Genomic DNA, 22,919 nt, shown 5'->3' on the forward strand with positions numbered 1-22,919 from the left:
TTACACCATCAGCAAGCTTTCTAATCATGGCTCTTAGACGTTAATAAAAAAGGCACATCAATGTATACATTAATCTGCTTTCTGCTATTTGAATCTAACTTCCCACTACCTTTTGAAACCCAAAATCTTTTAATTTTAATTTGATTTCTTTTCCAAATGTCTTCTGAAAATCCATTAAGAAAAATTTAAATACACTGCTTTTAACTATTATGTGAAGGTTGAGCAAGGATAATCTCTCAGTATTTATAACATAAATCAATGGCAAGCATCTAAGAAATTAGCCTAACCAATGGCAAGTGTCTGTTCCATGATCTGATCATATTGGGTTGGGGCTGTTTTTCCACTGACAGCTGAAAGTGTCTATTGGCTGAGCTAAACCTCTGGACCAGAACAATTAGATTTCTAGGTAATCAATGGTCCATCATAGTATGTACACTTCAATGGAGCATATGCTTTCTCCACTGAAACTTCATACGAAAATAAAGTCAGATAACAATGAAATTTTTATCATGAATTTCATTCAAGAGAAATAACTGACAACAAATTCAATAAAAATGATTGGAGGAGTTAGTGCTGCTGTCATCCACAGCAACAGAGATCTGGATACGATCCTGACTTTACGTGCCATCTGTGTAGAGATTTTATATGACCATGTGGGTTTCCTCCAGTTTCCTTCTATGGTCCAAAGCTGTGGTGGCTATTATAAAGTGCTTCTTAGTGGCAAAAAAAAATGATAGGGAGGTTTATAGGTGTGAGAGAACGAACAGGACGGTGACATTCCATTCTCTCTTCCTGATCATCACTATCAAACCAAATATCCCCAGAAAGAAGAGCATTAGGAGAAGGGAATGAGACTAAAAGTGTTAATTTGCTGCACTGGCATGGAACCAATCAGGTGAATGTCCTCTTTCTGTGGGTACAAGTAAACAATTTCCAAAAAATAATCAATCCTCCTGAATGAAATTGCACATTCTACACCATGACAAGTCTATATATATTAATTTAGAAAGATCTAATGAGGAAAGCACTTATTTTGAACACTGATACACACCTGACCCGTGGTAGTGCCAACAACCATGTGTAATGCTCCTTTGAACTTTAACGCAGAAATAGAAGGCAAGCCATCAATCCTATAATTAAAAGCACAAGAAATAGTATGTACATCAAGAATAGTACATGCATTAATTGGATAAAACCTTTGTTTTATTTACCAAATTTCTCCAACGTGAAAAGGTGATCTACATTTGCTGCATTAAATGCTCGAATAATATTCAACCATTTGTAAGATGATAAATCAAACCATGATAAAATAACCGATTTGTGTTTCAGTCTCAATTCCTTCTGTTATTTTCATTAACAACTAGACTTAGGTTAGCTCCATGTTTGGAGCATTCTAATCTACAGCTCTAGAACTACTCTTAAAAAAACATATACATGTCATTTACATCCTACGGTGAAGGATGAGGACAAGCAGCACATAACATCATAAAGTACACAAAGAACATAAGCCTTAATACAGAAATACAAGAGTAAGCTGATGCAAGAATTTGGATCAATGATCTGCTGGAGAAATTCAGCAAGTTGAACAGCATCTGTTGGGAGTGGTGGGAGATGAATTGTTGATTTTGACAGCTGAAACCTGAACTGACCAGTCAAAGTCAGTGTATTGTAAATGGCTAATCTTTGTGTTGTCAAATTGTTGAATGTCTCCCCATGAAACTGGTGGGACTTGTGAAGGGTGGTGACAAGTGATGATTGGTTCTTGCTTGGTGGTTTGAGCTGGTATTGGTTCACTTACTGTATCATTTCATATCACTGGAAAGGGTATAAAAGTAGAGTTTTCGGGGGGGGGGGCTCAGGGGTAGTTCTTTGAGGTTCTTTGGGCTGGTCATGAACGGCACTGAGGGCTGGCAAAACAGAAGGTGTGCTGCAATGAGAGGGGCCCGCGCATAGCTATACAAGTATTTTGTCCTAATAAACTAAACTTTGCAGTTTTAAGTAAATAATTGGAGTTTGAATCTTTCTGCCTTATCTGAGCCACCTTTGGTGGCAACAAAACATTTTGGTGTAGTTGACTAAGGATCTGGCAGGTGCACCAATAACTCTGCAGGATTTGGCAGCATGGTGGACTATGGTGTTTTGATGGATTGGAGAGACAAGCTGGATCCCCAAAGGATAAAAATGGGACATCATCTTGTGTCGATACTAAAGAAGTTAAAGGTTCCTTAGAAAGAGGGGGGAGCCAGAAAAGAGCTTTTTGGTCACTAGAAGCCATCATAAACAAGACAATCTTTTGGAAAGATGAGAATCTTAAACACAAGGTGGAGATACGGAATCAGCACTGCATGACTATGATGAAGGCCGCCAGCCAGTGCAGATCTGGGCTCAAGAGAGTGAGCAAGAGTGTCAACATCGCCCAAGTCCAGCAGCAGGAAACAATGTAAAGGGCTAATTGGCAATAGGACCCAGAGTAGGTCTGGTGATATTTGGTTTGATGGTAAGGATCAGGAAGAGAGAATGGAATGTCACTGTCCTTTGTACACACCACCACCACCCCCCAAAGCCACTGAAAGCACAGCCAACTAGGATTACTACATCCAGAGAAACAGTCTGACCAATCTCCCTCTCCAAGCACCCCTCAACTTGTGGAGTCTCCTTGCACAATCCCACACCTCCTGTCATCCAGCTAGAGGAAGAATGGAGTGGTGACCCAAAATGGTGATCACCCTGGCAGTGACTAAGGACTATTCAAAGGAATTAGTGGAGCCAGGGTATCAGTACAGACTGAAAAGGGTGGGGGGAGGGGGGAAGAACTATTAGCAGAGTGGTTGTTAAGGACATGGGAGGCAGGAGTGATCTTATCCAACCAAAATGGGTACCTTGGGAGGATCATTATCAAACAATGGGATAAACAATGCCCGATAGGGGATGCTCGGAGAGGAAAGGTCTTCGCAGTAAAGGTTGAGCAACACTCCCTATTAGATTGGGATTTAAAATCTGGAGGAGTGCAGCACAGTGGAGGAGGGGACTAAGGCTCTTTGTCAGTGGGCCCTGAATATTGGGATTTATAAGGGTGAGGACTGCCTGCCAGAGGATCGAAAGTTCATCTCGATCATGGTAGGGTACCTGGGAAAAATGGCAGCCCCACATCTGAAGGAAATAATACTTCACATTTCAGGGCAGGCAGAAGGGAGGACTATGGCAATAGCTGTAGGATAGCCAATCGGGCTCTTAGAGAGTTTGGAACATGTAGGTGGAGCTTGTAGTTAGGTGAGGAAGATAAGAAAGCAAAAAAAAAGCAGAACAGGGGAGTGGGGGGGGGGGGGGGGTGGGGGAAGAGATCAGGCCATCCTGCCTGACCTGTAAGATGTTCTTGGCCCTGCTCAAGGCGAACACCTCAAAGGAACAGATAGATGATATATCCACCACCGCTGTCTTGTATGCTTTATGGAAAGACCACTGTCAAAATAAGATGGGAGATGAGTTGCGGGGTAGGGGGCGTGGGTTTGAGGAGACAAGGGGGCTGATTTCAAACCAATGGGGAGAAGGATTGTTCCTTGTTTCCACCCTTAAGGTACTAGAGAAAGTCCTTCGGGACTTGCAGCAGCAAGACTCCAACAGCGGGTGGCACCTTCTCGCCCCACTTCTGTAGGGGCGTGGCCAGGGAACCCAGTGTATATGCTCAGTAACCCTTTCCCAGCCAAAGGACCCAAGGCCTTACAGTACATTCGGGAAAAGGAAACGTACAATGATGGATGGCACCAATCGATACACTATTATGCCAGGTAACCCCAACAGGTGAAGAGGTCCCCAGCTGATGATAGGACTGGGAGGGTCACTCATTCTGGCCCATGTGGTTACAGTAAGGGCAGGTATTGGCTCAGAACAGCATTGCACCATCCCCCAAGTGCATTTGGGTATAAATGTGCTGAAAGGTTGGTCGCTGCAGACCAATAGGGGTTGTTTACTTTTAGGGTGGGCTTGAGCAATGGTATTGGTGAGATGATCAAGTGGAAGCCCCTCGTAATCCCGCCTCCAGCTGCTGGTGAACATCAAGCAGTACCACATCTCAGGTGGCATAAAAGGTGGAAGCACTGATGAAGGAAGGGGTTATTCAGACAACATCATACCCCTAAAACAGCCCAAGGTGGCCTGTAAGGAAGGGGGATGGAACATGGTGAATGATGACAGACCTTGGGCAATTTACAAGCATTCCCCATCCCTCACTGTGGCTGTCCTGTATGGCTTATTTGCCGCTAAAAAGTTGCTTCCGCCGTGTCGGGCATGTTTAAAGGTTGCAGCCATTCTGTCCCATTGGTCGACCTGCACGCCATGGCACATCAGGGGTACAAGAACAGCATGTGAGGGAGTCATGGCCTCTCTCCTTTTATCCCCAAGCATGTTTCATACTGAGGTCATGGCCAGTGCTGAAGAACCATTGGGAAGGTATGTTCCAGACTTAAGGCCCAGCCACACTGTTAGCTAAGTATCTGTTTGTTGAATATTTAGTTTTGTAGTTTGTGCAACTTGGGAGACTTTGGATGCTTGGCTGAATCTTTTACTGCCTGTAAATGAATGATTAATATGTTTAATCATAATCAGTGTCTTCTGTCTCAGTCACCAAATCTGTGAACCTATATCCAGGATAACTTGGAAGCAATGACAGTGGGGGAGGCATTAGACAAGGGAGTTACCTTCCCGAGGATGAGTGGATGGACAATTAATCCCGAAAAGATTAAGAGCCCCAGCAAGAAGGTTTTGTTCCTGGGAATACAATGGTATTCTGGACAAACAGGAAATAACAGCAAAGGTCAAACAAAAAATACTGCAAGCAGCGGTCTCCAGTTCTAAAGAGGCCCAGCATTTGTGGGGCTACTTGGGTATTGGCAACAACATATTCCCCACTAATGATGATACTAAGATTATCTCAGCTATCATGGAATAAAAAGACTCCTTTCTAGTGGGGTCCTGATCAGCATGCCACCTTTGAGACAGCCAAATAAGCTGCTGAACAGGCCCTCCCCCTGGCCCCATGACAATATGGAGTACTTTTTAAACTGCAGGTCACTGCCACCTTTCAAATGGTTGGAGTCTGTGTCAGCTAATGTAAGGGCATCAAGATGGGACTAAGTCCCTTCCTGAGGCACAACCAGATATACCACTTTTGAAAGACAGCTCTTAGCCTGTTATTGGACCCTCTGAGCCACCAAGCAGATGGGCTCGGAGACTGTGGTCTTGTGACTCCACCTAGCTATTATGCATTAAGTGAAATCTGACCACGTGACACACAAAGAAGGTCAAGTTCAGCACAGAACTGGTACATAGCAGATCAGATGAAGAAAGGCTCCAAAGGGGTGAGCCAACTCTATGAGCTAGTTATGATCCTAGCTACCATTGACTACAGCACCTCTGACTGAAGTTGCCACCCCAAGACCCTTGCCTATACAATGGGGCAAACTGTATGATGACCAAACCCCAGAAGGGAAAAAGCATGTGGTTCACTGACGGCTCCAACTGTTGGCATGGTGGCAAAGTGTTGGAAGGGTAGTGCAACAAGGAAATTGGTAACAGTTGAGGAGGAGGGAGGGTACAGCCAGCTGGAAGAACTGGTGGCCTCAACTCTGGCCCTACATGAGGTCGCAGGGCCAGTGCAAATATACATCGACTCCTGGGCTGTGGCAAAAGGGATGGCTATATGGATGTCCCAATGGCATGGGCTGAATTGGGAGATACATGAATGGCCTCCTTGAGAACGATCCTATTAGAGAGCAATATGGAATGATGCCCAGCAGTGACAGATCACAGTATGCCATGTAGATGCCCACACTTCTCATGACACAGCGGAAGCAGTACACAGCACCACTGTTGTTAGAACTGCTCAGACAATGACAGATCTCAGAGGAGGAAGATAGAGGTTGTTTGGCTGTGAAGAGTCAGCATCTAGAAGGAGTAAGGGAATTGGCAGATAACCAAAGAGTGGCACTGACACCCCAAAAAAGTGGCAGTCAATTATTTAGCATGCCAGTTGAAGCCAAGGGGATGGCTGGTAGGACCCTGGGGGCAACTCCGGAGAGGTACAGACACAGGTCAGATTTGGCAAGTGATCAACTTGAACTCCAGACTTGCGGAGATCAGAGAGGGTCCTGACATTGTCAGTGTCTGATCCCCAAAAATAGAACAGGTTTAATTAGAAGAGGAGTTGGGGAAGGCATGGGTACAACAACTAACCGGATCACAGGAGAGGAGGGAGATAGTGACTTGAGGGCTGGGTAACATGCAGTGGGTGGCAGTTCCAAGAGAACAAGGAATTGGTGTCTAGACATCCAACGATTAACTAAAAGGAAGTGATAGCATGCTTCCCTACATTGATGCTGTTCCTCACTGCAACAGTGATGGTGATCTCAATTAATAGTTTCCTCAGAATGTGGCAGGAATATGATTATTGCCTGAACACAAAATACTGAATATGCTCCTGGATTTCAATGCACTCAGGCATGGAAGCACTGATCCCTGTCCATCTGAATGACACCAAATACTGGGCATGGATTGAATCCATCATGAACTTGTCAGCCATGATTGTTGATGGGACTGTAAACAAAATACTTAAGGAATAGTATATACAGGCATATGATCAAATAAGACCAATGTAGCGAAATGAATGTAATACCTCAATCCTAGAATAATTGCCAGTGCTGCTATGATGGGCAAGTTCTGATGAGGAATAGCTCATGTACCCCTATGCACTTTAATGGTACAGAGTAATATGGCACTACTACGGTAGGAATGTACTGTTAGGAGGCCAGTGTGTTCCACACCAAATGGCACTTGTGTGCTACCCTTGGCTTCCCATGGGTTGGTCTGATTGTTGTTACCACCTGGGGTATGTTGTGTCATTTGTGATGATCTGACTGATTATCTGACCCACAAGCCAAAATGCCAGAAAAAGAGGTTGAATGGTTCTGGATGATGGCTTTTCCCCTATATGGTACTGCTATGTTTTGAAGCGAAGTTATTCTGATGGTCTCAGCCAGAACAGAATGGCACTGGATTATATCCTGGCACACGAAGGAAGTGCCTGTGCCATAATAGGCCAGGAGTGTTGTTCATCCTTAATGAATCAAAGAATATAACAGATTTGGCTGACCATATCCAATAATCACTAGATATCAGTTCCATAACTATTAGGTGCTGGGAAGGAGATGGTGACCCTTTGGCAAGCCAGGTGGGCTACTGTAGTGCCTGGGATATGCTATAGCCCTGTTGCTAAATGCTTAGTAGTTTTGCAATTTGCGTGTACAGTCGGCCCTCCTTATCCACGAGGGATTGGTTCCGGGATCCCCCGCGGATACCAAAATTCGCAGATGCTCAAGTCCCTTATTCAACTTGTCTCAATGCAGTGGATATTAGGACCCAGCGGCAGAGATCTGAATCCGCAGTGTTTCTGTTCACAAAAATAATCACGATAACGATTGAAAATAAAGTGGAAATAATAAAGCGATTGGAAAGAGGTGAAATGCCATCGGTTATTGGAAAAGTGTTAGGCTACGTCGGTCCACGATCGGACAATTTTAAAGGATAAAGTGAGAAAGGCTGTGCCCCAATGAAAGCTACAATTATTACTAAGCAACGCAGTAGTTTAATTATTGGGTTTTGGGATTTTGATCCTCCACATCAACCCAGCATGGTGGAGAGCGCACTTGGGAACAATCTGTCACTAGACTGAATTCGGGAACTTCCCGAGCCCGGCGCTGTTATATTCATAGAAAGGTAAAATATATACTATATACAAAGACAAACGTTTGACTAACTGACACTAAAAAATACCGGATATACCCATTCCGACTTACTTAGTAAGAGAACTTCCGATTTTTTTCGATCCCAATCCACGATAACCCACGCAAATCCTCCCATATACTTTAAATCATCTCTAGATTACTTATAATACCTAATACAATGTAAATGCTATGTAAAACAGTTGTTATACTGCATTGTTTAGGGAATAATGACAAGAAAAAAAAAATCTGTACATGCTCGAACAACAAGTGCTGGAAGAGCACTTCCGGGTTTTTGCGATTCGCAGTTGGTTGAATTCACGCCTGTGGAATTCGCGGATAAGGAGGGCCGACTGTAATATGGTAGGGCGCCCGTGGGGGTTGAATGAAGGTCTGTGGGCCGGATGCAATGGGTTGTGACAATCAAGGGATCTAAAGGGTTAATCTTTGTGCTTGTTGAATGTCTTACCAGTGGCCTCGGATGTATGTGAACTAGCTGCAGAAGCTATGATTACAACCATGGGATACAAATGTAAGAATGCAAGACTGTGCGAATACAACTGTGGGAACATGAAAGTTAGGAGCATAGAGGTGGGACTTGTGAAGAGCAATGACAATTGATGACTGGTTCAGTGGTTTGCGCTAGTGTTAATGTATTGGTCAACTTACTGCAGCGTTCTTATCAATGGAAAGGGTATAAAAGTAGAGCAAGAACATTCAGGAGGTTTGGGGATAGTTCTTCAAGGCCTCACGTATGGGCTGGTCATAAATGACAGCGGAAATTGGCAGAAAGGGAGGTGCACTGCAATGAGCGGGCCTGTGCATGCCTAGTTAAGTACTTAATGCTTGCTTTGTTCTGTCATAATAATAGTTTTGTAGTTCTAAGTAAATAATTTATGATTGTGTCTTTCTGCCTATCCGATCCAGATCAGAGAACCTTTGTTTTAATGAAATCGTCACGAACCTCCACCATATTGAATTTGTTCCACAATTTGATCACAGCTGATTTATTATTCCTCTTGATCCCACCCTCCTGCCATCTCTCTAACTTTTGATGCCCTTACTAATTTAGAATTTATCAAACTCCTCTTTGAATATACTCAATGGTTTGGTCTCCACAGCCAAATGTGGCAATCAATTCCACAGATTAAAAACACACCACTCCCTCCACACCCAGATTAATGAATAATGAAGGATGATGGTGTGCCTGGTAGGGCTCTCCTCTCCAGGGTACTGCCACCTTGTCATGGTGGAGAGGTTTACATGATCCTGGGAACCTGGTAGCAATGCCTCCTGGAACTTAGTTCCTGGTAGGGTCACCCATGGTAGTAAGGTGAAGGGGGAGGATCTAAATGAAGTTTGATTCAACCAAAACCTCAATGGCAGAGCAGGCGGTAAATTACAGTTCTGAGATTCCGGAGACTATGAGGACCACCACAACTGCTACGAAGGCGGAGAAAGGCTGCAGCAGAAGAGGGCCCCCAATCATCTTTGTCTCCATGCCATTGGATTCTGGCCTTTTCTCTGTCAAGGACCATGTGGTGGCTTCTTGTGCATCAGTCTCCCTCATGCACAGGCATTTCTCCTGGTTTGGTAATCTGATTGACCAGCTTGGACAAAGTCCCGTGACGATCAGGAAGTGGTGACAGGATCAGGAAAACAAAGTCTGTGAACTCCCAGCCACAATCAGGCACAGAGGCAGTGAGTGTTAGATACAGTCGTCTTGCTCTTGGACTGAGACAGATAGAGCTTTTTGGACTGAGCAGCCCTATTTAGGACCCACTCTGCTCACCCCACAGAGGACAGGGACTAGTAAAGGTGTCCATAAAAAAAAAGCCTTCCTCCACACTCCTGATTGGATTACTACATCCAGTGGGATCACCAAAATGCAGTCTGAAACAAAAGGATATGAATTTTGGAGCCTGGAATGTGTGGATACTTAAGGACCATGAAACCACTGATCACCTCAAAAGAGATGAGAAGGTTCCAAATTGATCCTGCCATTCTCTCGGAATCATGATTGGCCGAGGAAGGACAACTGAAGGAAAAGGATGAATACACCTTTTTCTGGAAGGGTAAGTCAGCAGATGAATCCAGAATCAACAGATTTGGATTCTCCATAAAGAACAGCATCATCAGCACTTCTCCGAATTGCCAGTTGGCATCAATGAACACCTCATGACTATTTGCCTTAAGCTCACTAACAAACAAATGGCTATAGCCGTGAGTGCCTATGTTCCAACTGCACTCACCAGGCATTAAGGAGTCCTCCTAATCACTAATCTAAACTGCAAACTATCAGATATTCCCAAAGGAAGATGAGGTAATTCTTCTTGGAGACTTCAATTCTAGAATTGGCAAAAACAGTGACTCCTGGAAAGGCACAATTGGGAAGGAAGGTGTTGGCAACATCAACTCCAATTGAGTGTTCTTACTCTCCAAGTGTGCTGAACATGACCTGACCAATTACCAACACCCTGTTCCACCAGAAAAATAAGGTGAAAACTTCATGGATGCATCCCCATTCAAAGACTTGGTATCTTATAGATTATGTCATTGTTCGGAGGAGGGATCACAAAAACAAAGAATACAAAAGCCATGATCAGTGCTGCTGATGGCTGGACAGACCATCAGCTTATTCGTTCACAAATGACCATCAAAATCATGTGCAGAGTAGAGTGCAAAAGAAGCTGAGCCATTCCAGGTCCAAAACGGAGAGCCTAAAAGACACAGCAAAGGTGCACATCTCTAAATTGCCCTCTCTGAAAGAGTCCCAAAGCAGCATTTCGGAGGACAATGAAGCACACTGGAACTCCATCCTTGATATTTATAAAAACATCATTGGATACAAGACCAGGAAAAACAAAGTTTGGTTTGATGAAAATGACAATGAAGTAGAAGAGCTAATCAACAACAAAAGGAAAGCTTTCTGTGCCTGGCAGGACATCAATTGCAAGGTAAAATGAGAAGCTCACTCCAAAGCTAAGGCAACAGTTCAGCTTAGCCAGGGAAATAAAGAAACAGCAGTGGACTAAGAGGGCCCGAGAAATATAGCAGCTTACTGTCTCTGGTGATAGCAGGGATTTCTTTATTGCTATCAAGGCAGAGTATGGCCCAAATCATTGTCGTTTAAACCCCTTTGCTCCAAAGATATACAAAGGCTGCTAAAGGATAATAATGCCATCAATTCTCAATGGAAGGAACACTTTCAGGAGCTACTTTGTCATAATGCCACTGTTGACATTGAAATCATCAACCAGCTCCCACAACGACCCATGAAGGAAGACACAAGTAAGCATCCTTGCATCAAAGAGGTGCAGACGGCTTGCAAGAAACTGAGGAACAAGGCGGCCACTGGGCCTGATGCAATTCCAGGAGAAATCCTCAAGGAAGGTGGCACAGAACTTTTAAATTATATTCATGACCTGGTGGTCAAGATCTGATCTCAGGTACACACTTCAAAAATTATAGAGGCATCTCCCTCCTCTCTACAACAGGAGAGGTACTCACCTGAATTTTATGTGACCAGCTTTCATCTCTGGGAGGTGACCTCTTGCCCAAGTCTCAGTGTGAGGAACATCTGACATGATTTTTTACAGCATGTCAATTGCAGGAGAAAGCCCAAGAACAAAATCTCCAACTTTATATTGCCTTCATAGACCTTACAAAAGCACTTGACTATAAATTGTTCTGCCTTTTGGCAGGTACCATCCAAAATCAGGTGCCTGGAGAAATACCTGAAGATCCTGCAGCTCTTACACAATGATATGAGGGCAACAGTGGCTCTGAAACAGCACCTTTTAGGGTTGAGGTGGAGTCAAACAGGGGTGCATCATTGCCCCAACTCCGTTTGCCATTGATATTCCTACCATTCTTTACCTCACAGGCCAAGACTTCCCACAAGGAGTCCAGATTCTCTATAGACAGATTGGGGGGGTGGGGGGTCTTTAATCTTAACAGGTTCAAGGCAAAGAGGAAGGTGTCAACTACTTCCATCATGGAGCTCCAATATGCAGATGACAACATCATCATAGCTCCCTCAAAGGAGGATCTGCAGTGCATAAAGGATGCTTTTTCTAGAGCATACAAACACCTAAACATCAAGAAAACCCAATCCCTGCACCAACTTGCTCCAGATCAAGCTCCTAAACCTCCAACCATCCGGGTTGACAACATCCCTCTGAAGAACACTTATCTTGGCATCCTTCTTCCATTAAGAGTCAACATTGACCTCGAAATAAATCACAGTGTGAATCACAGTAAATCACAGCTAAATCGCTGTGAGAGTGGAGCTTTTGTCAGATTGAGAGAGGGAGTGTTTTTGAAGATTTGGACATCAAGACCAACACTAAGCTTTTGTTATATAAAGCTATAGTCTTCCTCTCCTTGCTATATGAAGTGGAACTTACCATTAAAGACGGTAAAAATTCTGAGAGTTAGCTGGAAGAACAGGCATACTAATTCCAGCATCCTGGAAGAAGCTAACATTAACTCCATAGCCACAATGATGACTCAACACCAATTGTGATGGGTCAGTTACACCATCCGTACGCCTGACTCCCGCTTCTCTAAACAACTGCTGTTTGGCCAATTCAAGGATACAAAGCACACTCCCGGAGTTCAAGGATGAGATTGAGACCCACCTGAGGAAATGCCACATCGAACTGAATGGATGAGAGAAATTAGCACAGGATAGGAAAAGCTGGAAAAGGACTGTCTATGAGGGGAGCACACAACTCAAAGAATACATCCACAATGCCACTGAGACCAAGCAGTTTCAATATAAGGAGAGACTGGGAAAGGCCCAACCAGCTACATCCACCACCACTTCAAAGACCTACAGCAACCAACACTACAATAGGACTTGTGAATTATAGATCGGTCTCTTCAGTCATCTAAAGACCCACAAGTGACCAGATAAACCACCAGGAGACGAATCATACTAGGCTACGAGTGATCGCTGATGATGGGGGCAGGGCTCTGAAAACCTGTGCCAACAATCTGTTCACAGACATTTTCAATCCCTCATTGTTAGTTGTAAGTTCCTACCTGCTACAAAAGGGAATCTATCAGAGCACAGTGAGCTGTCTTAACAACTATCGTTCAGTAGCATCCACATCGACTATGATGAAGTGCTTTAAGAGGCTGGTTACGGCTAAAACCAACTCCTGCCTCAGATAAGACCTGGACCCACTGCAATTTGCTCATCACAATTGTTCTACATTGGGTGTGATCTCTTTGGTGTTTAACACGGCCTTGGATCACCTGGACAATACTAATATTTATGTCAGCCTGCTGTTTATTGACTACAGCTCAGCGTTTAACACAGTAATTCCAACAGGTCCAAAACCTCCGCCACTGTACCTTCATCTGCAACTGGATTAGAAATAACATATCCACCTTGCTAATAATTAACACTGGCGCACATTAAAGATGTGTGCTTAGCCCACTGCTCTACTCCCTCTATACCGATGACTGTGTGGCTAGGCACAGCTCAAATGTCATCTATAAATTTGTTGTCAATACAACTATTATTGGCAGTACTTCAGATGATGATGAGAAGACATACAGGAGTAAGAGAGATCAGCTAATTGAGTGGTGTCACAGCAATAACCTTTCACTCAATGTCAGTAAGACTGAAGAAATGACTGTGGACTCCAGAAAGGGTAAACCAATGGAACGTACACCAGTCTTCATCGAGGGATCAGAAGTGGAAAGGGAGAGCAACTTCAAGTTCCTGGGTGTCAACATATCCGAGGATCTATCCCAGGCGCAACATGTCGATGCAGTTACCAAGAAAGTACGACAGGCAAGTCTATTTCATTAGGAGTTTGAGGAGATTTGGCATGTCAACAAAGACACTCACAGATTTCTACAGATGTACTGTGGAGAGCATTCTAACTGGCTACATCACCATCTGGTATGGGGCGGGGGGGGGGAGATGGGGAGGGCATTGCAGAGGATAGAAATAAGCTGCAGAAAGTAGTGAAATCAGTCAGCTCCATTATGGGTCTCTAGCCTCCCCAATAAAAGCACGGGCTTGTTTTATTGGACAACCTCATTTTCCCCAACATTGACTGGGGTTTCCTTGGTGCCGGTGGCTTAGATGGGGGCAGAACATGTTTGGTACTTCCAGGAATGATCCTTAAAAATCAAGGAAGGGGCCATACTAGACCTAGCATTGAGCAATGAGCCTTTTCAGGTGATCATTTTCAGTGGGAGAGCATTTTCGGGAGTGACCATAACTAAGTTTTCAGATCGTTGGACAAAGATAAATCGAATGTCAGGGACAGTACTGAATAAGGGGAAGACAATTACAACAATTTTTGTAAAAGAACTCACGACTGCCTGTCATTTGTCAAGTCCAAATATGTTGTGGGAGTTGTTTAAAGGTTAGATAGGCAAAATTAACCATCAATATGTGCCTATGAGGAAGAATGATAAGGATAGCATGGTTTAGGAACCTTGAATGACAAGATGTTACAAATTTAAGGAAGTATATGTAAGATTTAAGAAGCTAAAATTAGATAGGGTGTTTGAGGAATACAAGGCAAATAGAACTTAAACAGGGGTCCATGAGGATTAAAAGGGACCAAGAAATGTTTTTGACAATTAAGGTGAATAAAGGCATTTAATACATTCATTAAAAATAAGAAGGGAGCTAGGAGAGGACAAGACTTCAAGAACAAAGGAGCAAATTTATTTCTGGAACCAGAGAAAGTGGGCAAGATACTGAATAAATACTTGGCATCCATATTCTCCAAGGAGAAGGACATGAAGTATAGCTCAGGGAAGAATATGCTCATATTCTAGAGCAAATATTATTTTACCGAAGAAAATTGTGGTATTGGGCCTTTTTAAGAATACTAAGAGGGCCCTTGCCTTTCCCTTGGGCAACATAGGTGGTGTGGAGAGGGGAGACTTGCAGCATGGGCAATTGCCGATCTCCCATACAACCCTGCCCAGGCGGATGCCTATGTGACCACCTCTATATGTGATCCCTAGGGCTTGACTGGATCTATCCCAAGTTACTGAGAGAGATAAGGGAGGAGATTTCTGGGGATAAAGACCTTTATGCCCTGTTTAGCCAAAGGAGAGTTTCGAAAGAACTGGAGAATGTCCCAACATTGTTCCTTTCTTTAAAAAGGGCCACAGGCTCAAACTAGGCAATTATAGGTGGTAGGTAAGTTATTGAAGATTCTCAGGGATTACTATTTGCTCATATCTGGAAAACCCACAGATATGTCAGGTATATTCAGTATGCCCTTGTGTATGGGAGTATAGTCTTGCAAAATTGAATGAGTTTGTTTTGAAGAGGTGATGAAGATGGTTGAAAAGGACATCAGGGAAATGGATGTTGTCTACATGGACTCTACGGAAGCTTTCAACTAAGTTCCTCCTGGGAGGCTGATTTATAAGATTAAGGCACAAGGCATCTATGGAGACTTGGTAGATTATACTACAATGGGCTTAACCACAGGGCAGTAATGGAAGAATGCTATTCTGTCTGGATATTTGCAGTGGTGTTCCATAGGGATCAATCTTGGGACCCATTGTGATAATACAAATGATCTGGACAAACATTAGGTGGGCTTATTTGTAAGTTTCTAAATTACATGAAAATTGGCAGAGGTATGGGATCATCAAAGAATATAGCAGGATATAGGTCAGTTGGAAATATAGGCATAAAAATGTCAGACAACTTAACCTGGTAAAATGCAATGAGTTGTGATTTGGGAGGTCAAGTGCAAATGGAAAATGTACAGTAAGTGGCAAGATCCTTAGGACCATTTATCTTGGAGTGCAAACCCATAGCTCCCTGAAAGTGGCAACACAAGACAAATCAGTTGACAAAACAGGCAACGATTAGTAGACAACACAGGCAACAGCATAGTAGGGAGCACTAAAAGGCACCTGGATTACAATGCATTTATTTCTAAAGTTAGACAAATCTGGATTGTTTTCTCTGGAGCAGAGGGAGAGGGACAATCTGCAGAATTATAATATTATGAGGGACACAGAGCACATGAATAGATAATGTATATACACCATGTGCAGACAAATGGACTTAGCATAAATTGGCATCATGAGCTGAGGGGCCCTTTCCTCTGCAGTACTGCTCAATGTTCACTGTCCTATAAGGAAGTAAAAATTGCAGAGACAAAATGTCTGAAGAGCATGATTATGGTTCCTTGGAGTTTTATGAGAAAAGGTAACTAGAGAAGAAATGGTCACAGGGAGAGGAGAAGATCCAACTTGTGCAACATGTTTTTTACTTTGTTGCCTGTAGAATATTAGCCACTTTAGGCCACAAAATAGCAGTAACTTAAAAGAGATTGGCTGCAAAATGTTATGAGATGCTCCAAGATTATCAGAAGTTCATTTCTGATCACTGTTAATTTTTCCAACAGTCCACTGAAGCATCCAAGGTACAACATCCTATAGATGAGTCACTGAGACACAGATGCTGAAAAAAGGAGCTAAATAAAATGCTGGAAGAATTTAGCAGGATAAACAGCATTTGTGGAGGCTAAAAGATAGTTGACATTTTGGGTCAGAACTGTGCAGAAGTTAGAGGGAGGGGCAAGACAAGCAGACAACAGATGAAACCAGATCTTTGGTTGGAATTGGGGGTGGGGTGGGAAGAGGTGGTTTGCAGTCAAGCTGTGATGAACAGATGGATCTAGGTTGGTAGAAGGGAAAGCAGCGTTTTATGAAAGGCTCATGGGAGATGGGTGCAAACAAAAGAAAAAGGCAGTTGAGGGAGGGGAGAGAAGGGTGAAGACAGAGGCTGGAGGGCAACAAGTGGAACTAGACAAGGGAGGAAAGATGTACACTTTTTCTTGTACAAGTACACCACCCCTCCTCTCAATTTATTTTTCTACGGTGTCTGTTCAAGATATAACTGAAATGTCCTCCTCCCCAGGAAACATGGCTCACCCCCTACCATATTTGAAAAAGCCCTCACTCAGAATTCCTCCATTTCCCATACATCAGCTTCTCTTCAGACAGAACAGTGCTCACCTTTCACACCAACTCTATGCTTCCCAAAGCCCATGCACCCAGCACATTTGCCTTAACCCCTTTACTGAGATCCCTGGCCTGTTCATCCCCTCCCACTCATCCCCATTCCTGGTACTATAGAAGACACAGCATTTTTCCATACACCACCTACTACAGACCCAAACAAACCCAAAATGAGGCAAACACCCACATGCACTTCCTGTGTTTTGGTCTACAGTTCATAATGTGGCTCATCTACATCAGAGACCAAATGTTGCCAAGGCAACTATTTGCAGAGCACCTGCATTCCATCTGCAATGGTTAACCTGAGTTTCCATTTGCATGCAATTTAACTTCCTTTGCACATACTGACCCATTGTTCACAGCCTTCTTGACAGTCATAGCAGGGCTAAAAGCAAACTAGAACAGGGCCCATCTGCCTGTCATCCTTCCCTTAGAGTTCCATCCACTACTACCAGTCTGTTTCACCTCTCACTCTCATTTTTATATACTCATTTTCTTTCTTCTAGGCACTCTACATAATAACTGACCTGCTGAGGTCTTCCTGCAGTTTATTTTCTGCATCCTCTAGCTTGGGTCTGCATCTTAAAAACTGGGTCGAGGTCAACTATTAGCAAATGGGATAACTGGATAGACAAGCAATATTATTTAAGAAAATAATTGGAAAGAATTTAAGAGAATGTGGAGAACATTTCAGTTTGTATTAGTTCACCTGGGACTTTTTCTAGTGATGGTATTCTGATATCTGCTTTCCCCTTTTATTGCATGAATCCTCTCTTTCTCGCTTTTTGGCTGATTGGTGCATTGTTGCACAATAAGCTAAATCAACTGAAAAGCAAGCATTTTTCACTGAAAATGTGTCAGCCCTCACACAAACTTATGGATTCATATTTTGCAGTCCCAGTAGCACCTTTCATGTTGTCTTCATAACCTGACAATGCATCACACAAATAAATGAAATGTTACATTTCTTACTCTGTATCAGCTGTCACACTGCTTAGGGCACAGTCAAGCATTCCTACTCGATTTCTTGTTCGTGGATCCCAACATTCCACTTTACCCTGAAAGTGACAATTACATATAGAAAGTTAAATATTTATTCATTTGCAATATTTTACAAGTCTAAATCACAGCATCCATTCACACAATACCACATAGCTTAACTACAAAAGTTTTTAAGATTGCATTGTTTTTGCCACAATATGTTTATTTGCATTTTAAAACCACGAAATACAGCTTTTACCTTCCTATACTTTCTTATATTATTCAGAAAATACATAAGTTGCTGTATTAACACAACAAACAAGACAACACACAAAAAAACAAAAGATGCTTCTATTTCAACAAGTGGTAATCTATATATAAAAATATGTAAAATTTAACAGGTAATTATAATACAATTCAAAAATCAATAAATAAATAATATAAATTTTCTACAAATTTTGGAAGCTGCATTGTCTACAGAAGGTAATACTCTTTTAATCTTCTGTTCAAGTCTAAATCCTTGACATAGTTAATGAAGGGTCTCCATATATTCTCAAATATCTGCTGTTTAGACCTCAATATAGAGGTTATCCTTTCCAATGGGAGACTTGATAGCATCTGCCTTATCCATTGAGTAGTGCTTGGTCTATGAGTACTTTTCCCATAATTGTGCAATACATTTTTTTATCATGAAGTAAGCTGAGATCTATAAATGCTTGTTCATTTTTACTGTAATTATGTTTCTCTAGGTACAAACCCAACAGAAAGAGTTTAGGGTCCAGTGAAACTTGTTTTGAAATAATTTTCTCAATTATAGCTCATACCTAAGCTCGTACCTTAACAAAAAAGAAGTTTTGTTAAGGTAAACCAAAACAACACACTTACCAGATCCCTACATTCATACTTGGAAAAAATTATGATAAAGGACAGTTTGAGAAAGGGTATCATTTCGGAATTTTATAATTTGCTGGTATCTTGCTCATCTGAAAATTCACAATACCAATTGATAACGTGGGTGGAAAATTTGCAGCTTAAAATTTCTGATGAAGAGTGGAAAACAGCTTCTACCAATGCTCATACTAAGTCAATAAACACTCGCCTTAAATTGATACAGTACAAATGGTTAATGTTGACATGTCACACCAGTGGAATTAAACCGATACAACAAAAACATATCAGACATATACACAAAATGTAGAGAGACTAGAGCATTCTGGGAAGAGGTATGAGCTATAAGATTGCATTGTTACTCTGAACAGGATTATTTCAGTGTACTTGGCAAAGATTTTGAACAGTTTTAAACTGCTAAAGGCATGCATTTATTTAAAAAAAGGATTATTTTAAGGGATTAAGGAGTTGACCATTTAATAGAGATGAAGCAAAATATTTTCTTTTAGGAAGTCATGAGTTTATGGGTTGCTCTTCCTCAATGTGGAAAGGAAGCAACCTAATTAAAATTAAGCCATGGCAGATAATTCTCAATAAGGGTGGAAGATTACACTGTGTAGTCAGAAAGCAAAGCTAAAGTTATAATCAGGTCAGCTATACTTTAATGAACAGAGGACAGGGCTCAGGAGGTTCAATGACCAACTCATAGTCCTAATTTGTATGCAGTGACACATATAATTCCAAAACCTTTCCCAAAAACATAGGATTTACTAGTTGTTACTATTGTTTTTTTTTCAAATTGCCAATCCAAATCTTCAAGAAATTATTTGATTATAGATACAAGTATGTTAGTCATGTACATTGAAATGCCATTAACACCCATTTAAGTGACAGATACAGAACCATTTAACATAGTCAGAATAAGGTATACTTCTAATTTGAGTTACATATCAAACCCAAGAATTATGGTCCTAAGAAAGCAACACAGGCTTAGTGATTCACACTCATGGCTGCAAAGGACAGTAAATATCCCTCAAGTGTAATGTCCCATTATACTACCATTTAATAAAGCCACCATCTTTAATGCCATGGTCAGTTTTGCTTGTTCTCCCTAAACGTCTTGCTCTCTTCAAACATAGCTCTATGTCCAAATAGCGTCCAAAGAGGCAGATACTATATGGACATAGAAATAGAGGGCATCTTCTGGATTCCCTGTATCTGTGTAACATGCTGTAAAGTTGCACTGATAATGTGATGGTTTCTCTGTAGCAGCAATGTTTGGGTTATGACTAGAGATAATGGGGTTTGGAATGCTGCTGTTCTTTCTAGTGGGTCTGGAAGACAGACTTTCGCTGTCTTTTACTGGGGAGAGATTTGGAGAGAAGACGTGAATAGGGAGAATTGGTAGACCGCCAGATGGAATGGTTTTGGAGTGAGGGTCTGAAGGGCAGCAATGATTGGAGGAGGTCGATGGTCGACGACTGGCTTATCAGTGAGCTCCAACGTTGTGCAGTAGGCTGCTTCATCAGAATGGACCCTTTTTCTTTTTTATCATTTTCTTTACTAACCATAGTCAAAGTAAAAATTATAAAGCTGAATCGTTTAATCGCATGTTGTGTACTGTTTTTTATTTTGGGGTACTGATTTGTAATGGGACACATCGTGCAGCATCCACCCAAATGAGTTTGGCTGGGCCAGGGGTTATCATCCCCTATATTAAGCCGCTAGCCAAAGCGAGAGTTACATCTGTTTAATTCTAATCACAGCTTGATACCAGATCACATAGCAAAATTTTAACTCTTTAGCCCACTATGTGCCACAGCCCCCATGGCCAAGGTGTTCAGGAAACCTCCCTTTCTGATATATTGGAATGTCTGAAGTATAGCTGTTTCCACTTACTGCTTAGGTGGCTGCTATGGATCAATGTACACAAGGTAAAAGAACCCTTAGGGGAACTTGATCACAATATAATCCAGTATCCAGGCAGTGGGAGAATCATCCCTCTCGTGCTTCTTAATCTCGTCACTTGAGATTCAGTGTCACACAACCCCGCCACTTTGATCTGGCCCATGCCTTTATTGGATCTTGCTCCTCCTTACACAAGTCATCGAGTTTGTGGGGGTGAGGTCAGGGTTAATCAGGTTGCCCCCTTGAACCTTCAGATTAGGTTTGAGGGTAGGGCTGGTGAATGTGGGGCTGGGAGAGATAATTTTGTGGAGTTTAGTGTGGTGAAGTATGTTGTGTTGTGGAGCCACTTTAATCTGGTTGATGTCTTTCTCAGCAAACACCTGGACCCACTGCAATTTGCCTATTGCCACAACAGGTCAACAGCAGATGCAATCTCAATGGCTCTAGACCAGGGGTCACCAACCTTTTCTGCACCACGGACTGGTTTAATATTGACAACATTCTTCGTAAGATTTTAAGTAACGTTTGGATATTAAACACACAGCGCATATTTTCCTCATATGACCATATAAAATCATTGCAACACATCAATATCACTGAATCAGTGGGAGCCCTGGGCTTGTTTCCATGCAACAAGATGGTCCCATCGAGGGGTGATGGGAGACAGCGATACTTGAAGGGGGTTCCTTATGTCCAGTCTATTTCACAATTTAGTTTTTGTTGCATTCATTGCAGAAAACCTCGCTTCGCAGAGATATGATGTTGCAAATAGAAGCAATGTTTTCAGTGCTTTCATGGCTATCTCAGGATATTCAACCTTGACTTTGATCCAGAATGCCAGCAGAGATGTTATGTCAGCAGTGCACACAACATACCCTCGTGCACATCGTCTTGAAATATATATCTCACATAAACCAGCAGTATTGCCTTGTTGTTGACATCAGTAGACTCGTCGACCTGTGTAGCATAGCATGGTGACTCGTTAAGCCGTTCCAACAGCTGTGCTTCGATGTCCTCCGCTATGTCATCGATTCTCCTTGAAACTGTGGTAGCTGAAAGAGAAACCTGTGCCATCTTGTTAGCTGCAGCTTCTCCCAACAGTTCACGGCACGTGTCCTTGGCAGCAGGCAGAATCAATTCTTCACCAACAGTGAAAAGCTTCTTAGCCTTAGCAATACAGCTAGCTACTGAGTACAACGCTCTCAGAGCAGCAGCATTTATGGAGGTGGTGGCTCTCAGCACTTGCTTCTGTCCCGCTTGCTCACGTTTTTTCTGCTCAAAAAACTCAATGGGTTTGTAAGTGCAGGGTGCTTGAACTAAAAGTGCCAGAACAGTTTTGAGGGCTTCATTGCCTCATTAGACAGCTTGTCTCCACATATCAGACACAGGAGGCTTGGAGCGTGCGAGTCACCAGTCACATTAAAGCCATATTTTATGTACGATTCGTCATATTTTCTGCTGAAGGAAGCTTTTTTTTTTGCAATCTCGGCCTCAGCTGTCTCTGTGTTATCACCATCGTTAGGCCTTCTATGTCCCCTACCACCTCTTCCAAAGAAACTCTCAAGCAATGTTTGTTTTTTTACTCATCGAGTAGTTGTAGGTTGATGACTGACTGATGACCTCGCGTACGTTCAAGTTCAACAGTGGGTATGACAGGGAATGAGGAAAGGTGCAGCTGACTCATATCATTTCATACCGCCAAATCATATTGCATTAGGGTGTGGAGAAGTGGAGAGAATGAGCAATTTTAAGTTCCTGGGCGTCAGATCTCTGAGGATCTAACCTGGTCCCAACGTATTGATGCAGTTATAAAGAAGGCAAAACAGCTGCTATACTTTATTAGGAGTTTGAAGAGATTTGTTTGGTATGTCAACAAATACACTCAAAAACTTCTATAGATGTACTGTGGAGAGAATTTTGACAGGTCGCATCACTGTCTGGTATGCGGGGGGGGGGGGGGGGGTGCTACTGTACAGGACCAAAAGCTGCAGAAAGTTGTAAATTTAGTCGGCTCCATCTTGGCTTACCAAGTACCCAGGACATCTTCAAGAAGTGGTGTCTTGGTGGAAGGGCAGCATCCATTATTAAAGATCTCCAGCATCCAGCGCATGCCCTTTTCTCACTGTTACCATCAGGTAGAAGGTACAGAAGCCGGAAAGCACACTCAGTGATTCAGGAACAGCTTCTTCCCCTCTGCCATCCGTCATTGAACGCTTGAACACTATCTCACTTTGTTTTTTTACATGATTTTTAATCTGTTCAATATACATATACTGTAATTGATTTATTTATTTATTATTATTTTTTTTCCTTCTACATTATGTTTTGCATTGAACTGCTGCC

At 42.5% G+C, this 22,919-nt stretch overlaps 1 protein-coding gene across 3 annotated transcripts in view; it reads right to left on the reverse strand.

Annotated features, from left to right (window-relative positions):
• nol10 (nucleolar protein 10) overlaps positions 1-22,919 on the reverse strand; it is a 113,503-nt gene that overhangs the window by 50,433 nt on the left and 40,151 nt on the right. For all 3 annotated transcript variants that reach the window (XM_073056913.1, XM_073056914.1, XM_073056915.1), the window contains 2 exons: positions 17,772-17,857; positions 1,052-1,130 (listed from right to left, as the gene is read on the reverse strand). In XM_073056913.1, the coding sequence (XP_072913014.1) occupies positions 1,052-1,130; positions 17,772-17,857 (165 nt within the window). The remainder of the gene's footprint in view (positions 1-1,051; positions 1,131-17,771; positions 17,858-22,919) is intronic.

This window comes from Hemitrygon akajei, chromosome 9 (assembly GCF_048418815.1).
Source record: "Hemitrygon akajei chromosome 9, sHemAka1.3, whole genome shotgun sequence".
NCBI classification, from domain to species: Eukaryota; Metazoa; Chordata; class Chondrichthyes; order Myliobatiformes; family Dasyatidae; genus Hemitrygon; species Hemitrygon akajei.